This window comes from Herpailurus yagouaroundi, unplaced genomic scaffold (genome assembly GCF_014898765.1).
Source record: "Herpailurus yagouaroundi ecotype Mexico unplaced genomic scaffold, PumYag 191, whole genome shotgun sequence".
NCBI classification, from domain to species: domain Eukaryota; kingdom Metazoa; phylum Chordata; class Mammalia; order Carnivora; family Felidae; genus Herpailurus; species Herpailurus yagouaroundi.
Genome location: NW_024412422.1, coordinates 10,438,315 through 10,451,475, shown reverse-complemented (window position 1 = coordinate 10,451,475; position 13,161 = coordinate 10,438,315). Strand labels below are relative to the sequence as shown.

At 43.8% G+C, this 13,161-nt stretch overlaps 1 protein-coding gene across 2 annotated transcripts in view; it reads left to right on the top strand.

Annotated features, from left to right (window-relative positions):
• The window catches only part of PTPN11 (protein tyrosine phosphatase non-receptor type 11), an 81,565-nt gene extending 70,669 nt beyond the window's left edge, over positions 1-10,896 (top strand). For both annotated transcript variants that reach the window (XM_040443838.1, XM_040443837.1), the window contains exons 14-16: positions 3,906-4,018; positions 5,837-5,938; positions 6,848-10,896. In XM_040443838.1, coding sequence (XP_040299772.1) covers positions 3,906-4,018; positions 5,837-5,906 — 183 coding nt within the window. In that variant the 3' untranslated portion in view covers positions 5,907-5,938; positions 6,848-10,896. The remainder of the gene's footprint in view (positions 1-3,905; positions 4,019-5,836; positions 5,939-6,847) is intronic.
• Positions 10,897-13,161: the final 2,265 nt, after the last annotated feature.

Below are 13,161 nucleotides of genomic sequence, written 5' to 3'. Positions count from 1 at the left end.
ACAGAAGGTTTGGTATAACTATGCTGTGTCATTGAATTTAGGTGAAGGATAGATCAATTTCAGATCGTCTTTTAAGGCTCTGAAACAAGTCTCTCTCCAACCCCCCAAAACCAAAACTACCCCAAGCCCTTGAGAATTTTTCTTGTTCTATAAGGACAGCCTGGGCCGTCACAGTACTAAGAAATAAACTCAACTGATTTATGGATCAGTTTTATTTCTTGTTCTTTCTAAATAAGCCTGAGAAGCTCCAACATTTTTATGCTTTTCCTTGAGCCACTTAATTCATTGAAATAATTCCTGTCCCATTTCTATTAATTATTCCCTGTTAGAAAATTCTTTTGTAATCACTTTATGTAGAAATACTGATTTTTTTTTTTTTTTTTTCAAGAAAGTAGTAGAGAGGGGCGCCTGGGTGGCTCAGTTGGTTAAGCGCCCTACTCTTGATTTCAGTTCAGGTCATGATCCCACGGTTCATGAGATTGAGCCCTGAGTCGGGCTCTGCACTGACAGCACAGAGCCTGCTTGGGATTCTCATTCTCATTCTCATTCTCTCTCTCTCTCTCTCTCTCAAAATAAATAAATAAAACATGAAAAAAAGATAGTAGAAGGGAGGCAGAAATGGGGGTTGCTGTTCAGTGGGTAGATAGTTTCAGTCATATAAGATGAAAAAGTTCTAGAGACCTGCTGCACATCAAGAGCGTATTCTCAGGGTGCCTGGGGGGCTCAGTCAGTTGAGTGTCCGACTTCGGCTCAGGTCATGATCTTATTGGTTCATGAGTTCAAACCCGGTGTTGGGCTCTGTGCTGACAGCTCAGAGCCTGGAGCCTGCTTCGATTCTGTGTCTCCCTCGCTCTCTGTCCCTCCCCCGCTCATGCTCTGACTCTGTCTCAAAAAGATAAATAAAAACATTAAAAAAAAAAAAACAACATATACTGGACAGTACTGCGTACACTCAAAATTTTGCCCAAGAGCATGTATCTTATCATATGTTGTTTTTCGTTTACCACAATTAAAAAAAAAATGTGTTGAGTAGAAAGCAAGCTTATGCTTCAGGTTATTGATTGCATATTTAAATTTTTTATTTGTTTATTTTGAAAGACAGAGCACAAGTCAGGGAGGAGCAGAGAGAGAGGGAGAGAGAGAATCCCAAGCAGGCCCCTCACTGTCAGTGTGGAGCCCAATGTGGGACTTGAACTCATGACCTGAGCCGAATGAGGTCATGACCTAAACTGAAACCAGGAGTCAGACACTCAACCGACTGAGCTACCCAGGTGCCCCCAGAATAAGTTTTAAAATAAGAGCCGTTCTCTGTCAAGTCTTCCACTTAATATTTTATTTTAAATTATATCTTTTAAAAGATTGTTTCTTGTGTAAGTCATTATTGCAGTGCTGAAAATCTGTGACTGCTTTTCAAGGCCTTTAGATTTTTTTTTTAAAGGTTTATTTTTGAGAGAGAGAGAGTGCTAGGTGGGGAGGGGCAGAGAGAGAGGAGGACAGAGGAACTGATGCAGGGCTCTGTGCTGACCTCTGCGAGCCCAGTGTGGGACTTGAACTCACCAGCCATGAGATCATGACCTGAGCCAAAGTCGGACTCTCAACCGGCTGAGGCACCCAGGTGCCCCAGCCTTTAGATTTTTAAAAACATTTGTTCAAAGCATTAAAATACTATGTAGAGAAATTTTCTGTTTGGATATCTTCTTTGCAACTTCTTCCCTAGATACTAAGATGTGTAATGGCTGCTTGATCAGTTAATAAATTGGTTGGGCTGCTTCAACAGGCTGAGTAATAGTGGCTTAAATAAGATAGAAGCTGATTTCTCTTCTAACGTAAAAATCCGAGTTGGCAGGCAGCTGGGGAGGAAGTGGGCAACTCTGCTCGTCCAAGGTCATCCGAGGTCATCCGAGGGCCCGGGCACTTTGCATCCTGTCACCCTATTGCCCTTTAGGACGTTTCCTTTTGCACACGGTTGCAGACAGCACGAGGAAGTGGTGGCCAGCAAGCAGCCAGCTTCCTGCCAACGTCAAGCCTTTTCTGTGAAGAGTCAGTGAATCTTTCAGGCTGTCCAGCTTCGTTTGTACGTTGGTCCCAAGTTCACACGGGATGAGATGCTTTATACTCTATAGGTTGGAGTTGTAACAATTCTTGTATGTCAAATAAGATTTTCTACTTTTTATTAGCTGTTGTTTGGGGGTAAGTTCTGAGTCAGGAGAGCAAGAAGACACTTCACCAGTGGATTTAAACTTGTTTTATGTTTTATTCAAAAATTTTAAATAATAGTAGTATATCTATAATCATCCGTTTTGCTTTATCCTATTTCTTCCAAGTTTTGTTTTGTTTTTTCTTTTATAACAGCAATCAAATGCGGCAGGTACAGCTGTCAGCCCCAAGTGCACGCCTCGGAACCCCAGGGCAATTGCTGGGCTTGTAGTCTTTTTTTATATTTTACGATACAAATACCAATAGTCTATACACAATAGATAACACTGTTTCATATATTTAGAATGTTTAATCACATAGGATCATACTGTTTCATTTTTCTATAATTTGTGTTTTTCCAGTTACCATTGATTATGAAGCCTGTTTTGACACACACACACACACACACACACACACACACACACACACACAGTCTTTCTTTCTGTTGTGCCTCTTCACTGTTGCATATTATTTCATGGTATGAGTATATCACGTTGATTCGTTCTCTTGTTGTAGACATTATTAAGAATAACATGTCACTGGACATCCTTGTATAGCTCTTTTAGGCTTATGTGTATGGGTTTCCCAAGAAGCAGATGTTCAAGATTGTAGGATATAGTTTGTTTGTTTGTTTATTTATTGACAGAGAGAGTGTGAGCAGGGGAGGAGCAGAGAGAGAGAGAGGGAGATGGAGAATCCCAAGCAGGCTCTGTGAGTGCGCAGAGCCTGACGTGGGGCTCGAACTCACGAAACTGTGAGATCATGACTTGGCCTGAAACCAAGAGTTGGACGCTTAACCAACTGAGCCACCCAGGCGGCCTTGTAGGGATGTATTCTTATTATTACTAGATACTGATTAGTACTTCCAGTTCTGATTAATTGTGCCCCAGTTTACCCTCTCACTGGCAGCAAATGAAAGTCACTGCTGTACGTCACTATTTGATGTGGGTACCCTTTCTGATATTTGCTGGTTTTCTTGAATAATCCTCGAACGAAGGCAACATTATATAATGATGACAACTTGGTGAGTTAGATTTTCAGAATCGGTTGTTTCTAGGTGAATTTAGGAACGAAGAGTGATAAATCATCTAACTGGGACTCCTACCAAATATAGTTCGCTCTGCGTCTGAGATGAGATTATATTTTACTGGTTTTCTTTGCCAATTTTTTTTTTTTTCCCAAGAGTATCATTGGAACCCAAAATAAAGTTTTAAAGCGCCAGGGTCTTTCCCTGGGTGGGGGTGGGAGGCAGGAAAGGTACGATAAGGCGTGTGATTGTTTCTATTAAGAGAGCTACTGCCTTTTGTACCTGTGTGCCATTTTTACCTGTAGTGAATTTATTTCTAGAGCTCTTTTGCCGACTGTTTCTCTGAGAATCATTAAAAATGTTGCAAGCGAACTATGAAATGATTAGATGTTAAGGTGGCAAAGAAAGTGTGAATTCTCTCTTAGCTCAGAAATAGATACAGTTGGTTTTGGTAGTGTGAGTTGTTAATGCATGACTCTGTGCTTTTGAATTGTAAGGTTCAAAAGTATTTTTCACTTGTATGGTGCATTTACACCGGGGAGGTGAATTCCCTAACATTTGGTCAGCCTACCAGTATGCAGGGTTCCGCCTGTCTGCCCATCTGTCTGGTGAAATGCCACCTTTGCTTCTTTATTCCTTTAAAACATTCCAGTTCCTCACTTATGCAATCTTCACCTTTCAGAAAAGCAAGAGGAAAGGGCACGAATATACAAATATTAAGTATTCTCTCACGGACCAGACAAGTGGAGATCAGAGTCCCCTCCCGCCTTGTACTCCAACACCATCCTGCGCAGAGTAAGTAGGAATGAAGGAAATCCTTTCTGCCTGAATACAGTCCTGCAGAAAAGCTTAAAAAACAACAGGTCTCTGCAGCACATGCTTGTCATGGGTGCACATTGTTGTTGCCCAACCGATTCGCGAGTGTATCAGCTTTCTAAACAAAATTTTAATTTACCTAAACTGCAAGCTGATTGGTACACTGCCTATGACTATTTGAAGCTGTAAGTGTAGCAGGTGGTGTTCTCTAAGAACATTGAATCTTTCTTTTGACGGGGTGGAGATAACACCTGTTGTTAATGATCGACAGCAAAGGTAAGTAACGCCCCTTTTGATGCGTTGAGACTCTTTGCTAAGTAAAAGTGAATAAACTATTAATGTTTCAGTGCTGCCATGTTCTGCTAATTTTCCACAGTCAGCAGACAACAGAAATCTACTTTGGGCTTTTAAACCAGGAGTCCGCAAACTACAACCCCCAGGCCAAATTCTGCCCATGGCCTGTGTTTGCACAGCTCATGAATGGTTTTTAAAAGGTTATATTAAAAAACAACAACAAAAAGGCGTTGCAAAGACTATCATATGCCCAAGACTGAGTATGGCCTGCAGAAATGAAATTGTTTACCCTCAGATCCTTTACAGAAAAACTGTGCCCACCCCTTGTTTAAGCTAAAAACGTGTTAGGAAAACATTTGTTAAATCGATTATGTGAACAGCAGTTGTAAGTTATTGTTCTTCTGTATATTCTGAAGTCGGTCTCTGGTATAACATTTACTTTTTATTTTCCCCCAAGAGTCTTCTCTCTGTTTGCTTCTGATGTGGATTTTTAAACCCCTGCTGACTTTAATACTCTGTATAAACGTTTTAGATAGCAAATATGAGGCTTGTATTTACATTTGGCTTGTAGTTAACATCGAAATGAAATTATACAGCGAAAGCATTCTCTCCACCAAGTCGCCCCTTCCTTCTGCCTGCTTTTTCCTTCCCCAGTGGACTGATGGGGAAGGCTGATATTTTAAATTGCTACCTGCAGTCATTTGCAGCAGCACTGGCACATCAGGGCTCTGTCCTTGCCCGAAAGCTTTCCCTGAGTAATGGCAGAACACGTTAATTCTGACGATCCCTTTACCACTGGCCTTCCTGTGCAACAGGTCCTCTGCCTCTCTGTTCCCATCGTATTCCTTGTAGGGTGCAGACCCAGAATACCCCGGGCCCTGGGCCCCTTCTGCTCATTTCGTCTTGTCCTGCCCAGGCTGACACCCACAGTGACTGGGTCCCCCATCCCCTTGGACTGCTCTGATTTCCATTCCCTGCTCAGCAGGATGGAGTCTGGCCTCTGATGTGCTGGCCCTTCATCCCAGGTCCCAAAACCACCACTGAGCCTCACCCTTACTGTTCCCCATCTCGTAGCTGGATCCGGGCTAAATGGAAGGATAGTCCCTACCACACTGCTCCTGCCTTTCTTGGGTCTCTTGCCCAAGAGATCCCTCTGCTTGAATTTAATACCTGTCCTTTCTATGTGCACACGTCTCCGTGCTTCAAGGTCTTACTTAAAGGCCTCATCATCATACAAGCCTCCTTTGCTCTGCCCTCAGGGAAGACGGCTTGTTTTCCTCCAGCCCCAGAGAGCACAGGGACTCAAGGCTCTTATTTCACTTCTAGCTTGATGTTGCTGTATGTTTATGGCTTACAGCCCGTCTTAGAATGTTAGCTCCTGGGGGCTGTGTCTTCACCATACCTGGTCCCCAAAGAATGTGGTATGTGATGTGCTTTGTAAATGCCACGTAAGCTTGGAGGGCATGGTCTGCCTTTTTATTGATGCTTTTTTTTTCTTTACAGAATGAGAGAAGATAATGCTAGAGTCTATGAAAACGTAGGTCTGATGCAGCAGCAGAAAAGTTTCAGATGAGAAGACCCATCAAGACTTCAGTACAGAAATCGGTATTTAAAATTTTTTAATGTTTATTTATTTTTGAGAGAGGGAGAGAGAGACAGACATGAGTGGGGGAGGGGCAGAGGGAGAGGGAGACACAGAATCCGACGCGGGGCTCGATCCCACCAACTGCAAGATCATGACCTAACCTGAAGTCGGATACCTAACTGACTGAGCCACCCAGGCACCCCAGAAATAGGTATTTAAATGGAAGTGCTCCCCAATTGTTTCTATCCTTGTGGCATTTTTAAGCAGGCGGCTAATTTGTGAGTGTTCTAGCAAAATGTACCATCGTTGAGTTTTACAAACCAGCCTCTTTTTTCTCTTCCTAAACTTCTTTTCTCTCAGCTGGATTTATTTTAGAGTTCATTAAGGATTGAAGCCAAATGCAGAGTTAATTCTGTGAGGAGCAGAGCTGGCACTCAGTACTCAGGGATGGTTGCTGTTGGTGATCAGGTGTCCCATTGTTTGCACTTGTATTAGAGTTGGTTTACCCGAGCTGTGCCCGGAGATGATCTGTGGGGGCCCGGGAATTGGTGGGGGGGGGGGGGGGCACACAGCTCCGGATGGTTGGAGTCAGGACGCCCGGGTTCTCATCCCCCCTTGGCCCCCAATTGGCTGTGCGACACAGGGCGCTGGCCTCCCCGGGCCCCCGCCCCGCTCACCTCCACATCCCTTCCAGCTCTGCCACTGGTAACTGATCTCCCTTGTCTGTCTCTTTCCTGCCGGTCACCTTTGTAGATGGCGACCCAGGTGTGTGATGTGTGTTGGCAGCTCAGTTTCCATATTGCATGTTGAAACTTCCATTTTAATGGGTAGTACACTTAAAAGCTTTAAATCTACTTTAAAATGGTTTAATGCCTTGAGAGACTTTTAGATGCATGCTCCTTAAAAATTCTCACTTATTTCTTCCCCAGATGTGGACTTTCACCCTCTCCCTAAAAACATCAAGAACAGATGCAAGAAAGTTTTTGCAAAGAATGAATTTGAACTTGGAAGGCTTGTGTCGTGGCCGACTACCTTTGGACAGACAAAATTCAAAACCATTTACAGACCACTTTATTCTAACTCAACAATACCTGATTACCAGTTACCCATTTCCTCACATCCAAAGAAATCATCTCTACAATGTAGACACTGTTCTGGTTTATAGAATTTTATTTTAAATTGAGGAAGCAGTTAAATTGTGCTCTGTATTTGGCAGATGATGGTGATTCAAATTCTACTTCTTGGCATTTTTTTCCCCTTTTTATAATCTTAAAAACTCAATCGTTTTTCTCTTTGTGGGGGATGACGGAGCGCTTGTAAGAGGAAAAACGTTTTGGGAAAGGTAACAGCATCCCGTGGGAGTGAGAACAGGCTCAGGTATCATTGCTTATCCAGCAGTGGGTAATTCATTTGATGGCCTCTTTTTTTGGCTAAATGATAATTAAAGCCAGTGCCCCCAGACTGTCGGAAGTCGACAATCTGTCTACTTTTGCATTGCCGTTAAAAAAATCACGGGAAAAAAGAATCATGGAGACTTAGGATAGAAGGTGTGTTTTCTTCGTAGCAGATGACCAATTACCATTCAGCCTGTTGACTGAGAAGGATGTGGTGGGAAATGTTTGTCATGTTTTCTTTTCATTTGAGTGACTGTCTTGTGTTCAGGAAAAAAAAAAACAAACAAACAAACCGCATCTGTGGACAACCAGGCAGTGTTGTGCTTATGGATTGTCGGTGACAAACCCTCCCGAAACGAAATGGCTTGAAACAATTCTCTTTTTTTTTTTCCCCTTCCTCAATGGTCTTTAGCCTGGGCCGGGCTCAGTCGAGCTGTTCCTGTGCTCTCGCTGGTGTTGCCCGTGCGGTCAGCAGGTTGGCCGAGACATTGGGGTGGCTGGGCCTCTCTCTGCAGGTCCTCTGGCCTCTCCTCCATGTGGCCGCCCCAAGTGGCCTGGCCAGCAGGGTAGCTGGACCGCTTACGTGGCAGCTCAGAGCTCCCCAGGCTATAAGGCAGTAGTTGCCAGACCTTCTTAAGACTTCAACCCAGAACTTCTACTGCCCCCTGTTGATTGGAGCAAGTCACGGGCCCAGCCCAGAGTCAGGAAGAGGGGATGGCACGAGAGCATGAAGCTGAGGTGTGATTCACGGGGGGGGGGGGGGGCAGAGTAACCGAATGTCAGAGTCAGTGCCACGGGAAGACGGCAGCAGTTAGCGAAAGTAGAAGCTGCTGGTGACGTTGGGAAATCGAAGCTGCGTATAATAGCCTGTGTAAGCTGGAAGTCAAAGAGAAGGACAGAGGGCCTTCTAGAAGCCTCCTGAACCATTTCTGCTGGCTCTGAGCATATTTTCTGAACCATCCCTTGGGGAGACCGGTCTCGTAAGGATGGGTGTGTTTAGGGGGCAGAACCACCCTGTCACCGTGGTGCCCACAGAGGGAGGCGACTGTGGTGCCCTCTCCACGCCGGTGGTTTCGGCCAGGCTGCGGCAAAGCGGGGGCCTCCTAACGAGGCCGCTGATGAGATCGCATCGGCAGTCGCTCATTTTTGTTTTAACCAAGCAGTGAGATTTGCTACCGTTCTACCTGAAGTGCCTTCTCCAGAGACGTCCTCTTTGCCTCGTGTTGAATCATCATCCAGTGAGTGTATTTCAATTAAAGTATCATTGGTTGACCTCGTAAAGATGATGAAGTGACACGGCAGCTTTGCCATTAGGTGACCGTCCCCTTAACTCAGACTCTTCTTGCTCTGGCTCCCGAAGGGAAGGACTAGGTCCGGCCCCAGTAGTACTTCCTTCCTGAGGTCTTTACCTCCCGTAAAACCCTGAGGAAGTTTGGGAAGAGCCTCCGCTGCCACTTTCACAGACAGAATGCGCATCGACCCCACCCCCCTCGGGTCCCCTTGTCCCTCGAACCTAGCATTGCTTTAGAACACAGGTGTGGCTCAGAGGTCATTACCTCATCAGAGGAATGTCAGTGACGACTGTCTTCCTGTCAAGCCTGTAAAGAAAGAGATTCCAGTTCAGTGTTTGCAACAAGGATCTTGAATCCTGTTCTTTCCGTTGCACTGCCACATTGAATTGTTCTCCTTTGCCTTGATTTTGTGGTATAGCTTAGACTCTGGACTTTGGGGGCAAAGTCTTTCACCAGCATACAAGGGTTCGATGGTACACGTATACCTGCTGCATTAACGTCTCTGCCTGTAGCTTAAGATTAAGTTGTTTTGTACTTGGAACAGAAACCCTTGGTCTCGGCTGGCTTCGTTTGTTACAGGACACTGACTTCACTTAGATTTCCCTCCACGAAGTCCGCAAAGCATCATGTTATGTAAACTTAGGCCAAGACAAGATTGCGATAGTCCCTAGGTTGCTGAGGTCTGTTACGTGTTTGGTGAGAGGTGATGGGAGGTTCTCAGATGAGATCACTCTCCACGAGATGGAATCGGGAAGAGAGAGCTGTGAAGACGTGGGGCGCTTGAGGTACAGCCGTTAAAAAGTGTGGACGTGAAAGTTCCAAAGAGGTGGTGTGTGAGGAAGTTGAAGGGCCCGGGGCCAGAGCAGTCCATGCTTGGTTGAACCGGGTTACCCGGAAAGTAGGTGTGATAGATACAGGTGTTTAGTCTGCTTCTGGGTTGCCGGTAGACGTTAAATTTGCACAATATCCCATAGCTGGTTGAGGATTTTAAAATTATCAGCATAGGATAGGGTTTTGTATTTGGGGTGAAGAAATTATCTGACACTTGGCATTAAGGTTTTTTTCAAAAAGCCAAATTTCAGAGTCTTAATAGCTTTTTTTTAAGCAAGTAAAAAGACACCTCATATCCAGTGTGTGGCCCTCCTGAAAATTATGATCCTCTCTCCCTCTTACCCTCTTCAGATGCGGCTAAATGGGGATGAGAAAAGACATATATGACTTTCTTGGTGTTTGTAGGTTCTTCACGGAGCCTAGTGGCTTTGCAACAGCCAAGAAGATTATCAAGATTATTTTTTAGGGGTTATTTTACTGGGGATCTGAAGAACTAATATAACATCCTGGGTTATTTCTAGTTCAGGGGAAGGTGGAAAGGTATGCAATTGTGTTTTGTTGTAGCTTATTAATCCATAAGGGAAACTTAGACTGTAGACGTTAAGTGCGCTCCCGGTACAGTTTCTGTTTTCTGTATGTTGTTGGGGGATTCACGGTTTATATAGCAAGCACATGGCCTCCCTGATTTCAAGATGCCTTTATCAGGATCTGTATTAGCCCGTAATTCTGTTGAAATCTTTCTCCCTCCTGCTCTTGAAAAATAAGTTCCAAAACCTAGTTTATTCTATCTTCCATCATTAGAAAGTTTGTTCTTTTTTCACTATGGGCAGTTCACACAAGGCAGAAATATTAAACAGTTGGTTTTAGTGTGTTGTATAACTTTACTGTATATCAAACTAATTTCTACAAGTTTTCATCCTAAACCTCAAATCATGTAATTAATAATTTGCCTGTTTATTTATGACATAATTGTGATTCTTTTATTAATAAAAGCTAATAGAAAAGGATCCTTTTTTAAGCTGATGACTAGACCTACATTTAATTTTCCTGCAGTATATGAAGTATTGTACCAGAGTATTAAAAGATATGTAATATTTTATTGATAAATCTATCCTTTAAAAGGAATACGTTTTAGGATGTCATCATTTTGATGTGAATCATGTAAATGTTGATAATATGCACTGTTTATTATACATTTAGTGTTTCAAGAGATTCACTTAATTGCCTTTTTGCCCACGTATTATGTAGTCTATTTGCAATTGTTTAAAAAAAAAATGACATGAAAAGAATAGTTTATGTAGAGAAACATTAGTGGATGTTAATGGTCTCCCCACCTGTATTTATGGGTGTTAGTTCAACTGCGTTACTAGTTGCAAAGCTGTATTATCAGAGTAAACATGTATTTGTAAACTGTATGGAAACTAAAAATTAGGAATAAAACCATTTTCTTATATTATGGTATATTTGTCATTTACTGCATCAGAAATGTCCGGGAAAAACTGAGATTATAGGCCAATCTCTTACACTGGCTATATGCCGACATTTACCAGCTCTTACCTAGAGGGTCACTTGGGAAACAGAATGCATGAGTCTGTTCCTCAAGCATTTATTGAGTGCCCACTCTGAATGGCTTTGGGAGACAAGGAATTCTGTTTGCAAGAACTTCCAAGTAACAAATAGAAAGTATGTCTGTAAAATACACTGGGTAATGGTTAGGAAACGTACAAACTGAATGTAAATGATACTGGGTGGACGTACGGAGTACAGATGGCAAAGGAGGCTCATGGGAGTAAATTATGTGCCACAGGACACCAGCTCTTCCCTTGACTTATTTTTTATTTTTTAAAATTAAGTGTATTTATTTATCTCTACACCCAACACGGGGCTCGAACTCATGACCCGGGGAGATCAGGAGTCGCCCGCTCTTCCGACTGAGCCGGTTTCCTCAGTGAGACCAATCCACCAGCCATTCAAAACATAGGGACCCCTCTGCAGTGCCAGACGAGGACATAGAAGCCACCCTCCCGGTGGTGACGTTCTCATGGGAACCAGGCCTTGTAGGGGGCCGGAAGCAGTAATTCTACCTGGGGTGCGAGCAGGCTGCCGAGACGAGGCAGGAAAGCCCGATTAGGCTGGACAGCCGGTTCCAGGTGATGAGGATTTTGAAGAGCGGCTCCGGTGTCTGTCCCTCGGGAAGGTAGCTTTCCACGGACTGAGGACCTCCGTGCTACGGTGGTGTTTACCCTCTGGGGTCTCGGAGGGGGTGCCGAGTGCTCTGTCGGCCTGCAGACGCCTCATTCCCCATCATCCTTCCCGAGATCCTGGTTTGTACCTTAATTAGAGGCGGTGGCAGGATCTCGTCCTTCACATGTCATGAAAGAACCTTCTAGTTCTACAGTTCCTACTCACAAGAAGAATCCCCAAGAAAACGTGTGGATCGAAGATGAAGCAGGTGTGTTCCCACAACAAATCAACTGTGGACCGAGAACTAAGGGTTTATTTGACTCTGTCGTCTTGTCAGTGGAAAGCTTCTGAGGAAAGTACCTACTTATTGGATCACATTACACGTATGCTTTGCATCCAGCCACTTGCTTTAGCTCCGCGAGAAGCAGTCAAAAGGGATGGCCGTGAGCTCAAGGGAATGGGTTTATGGCAGGTGTTGTTTTTTCCCCCTTAGGAACTAGTTAGGCTTCCAAATACTGAATTGGCCAAATGATAATGAGCCAGAAGTAGAGATTCGCTGTTTTATCAATAGCAGCCGTTACCAACGAGCTGATATTCATGTCATTTGAGGTCAGACGATCTAAATCCCCAAGTGACATCATGATGTAACGTATTGCTACTAAAATAAGGGTTGCAACAAAGTGACTGCCCTGCAGAACCTGTTGGCCGCTCAGGGACAGAGGGCTTGCGCGTTCTACTCGGATTTGAAGTGAGGTAGCTGATGGGACCGTAGTTATACTGGACTGGAAAGAATTGGGGGTTCAAATTCACTTCCATTCAGCAAAGATGAAATCCTCCTTCAGGGGCTAGGCACTGAGGAATGGGTGAACCAAAAACCTGTTCTTGCTTTTGAGGAGCGTGGTGCAGTCGTGGAGGCAGATAGTTACAATCTGACTGGTGTAGACAGTCTTCAGGGTGTTAAAGTGATAGTTACACAGAGGGGAGTTAGAATTCAGCGGTGGGGGTCGCTTGAGCTCATTATTTCTTGACCGGTTGGGAACGTGTGTGTGTGTGTGTGTGTGTGTGTGTGTGTGTGTGTGTGTATCTGGATCTGTTTCTAAAAATGAACGTGTAAGGCAAATACCTGTTTCTCTGTTCAACTAATTCATCTCCATCACTGAACATAGGAGAATAATTCTCTTTATCATGATCTATACTGGATGGCCTTAATAGCACTTTTTGGATGCCCTTTGCAACAAAATAGAATGTGTATTTTCGTATTTCCACTTTGCGTATTCATCTATTGCATTTTTGACTGTTGAGTTCTTGCTGAAATATATTGACTAAATTCACTGTTTGGGGTAATCTAGGCCAGTTTTCTTAGGACTTCCTAGTATAATTTAGAGTGTACATTATGCCTTGGGATGAGCCATTTCATTCTGAATGCAATCTTCACCAAGGTCACATGTTTAATTTAATTTTTTAAAGTTTATTTGTTTTGAGAGAGACAGAGCGAGTGGGGGAGGGGCGGAGAAAGGGAGAGAGAATCCCAAGCAGGCTTTG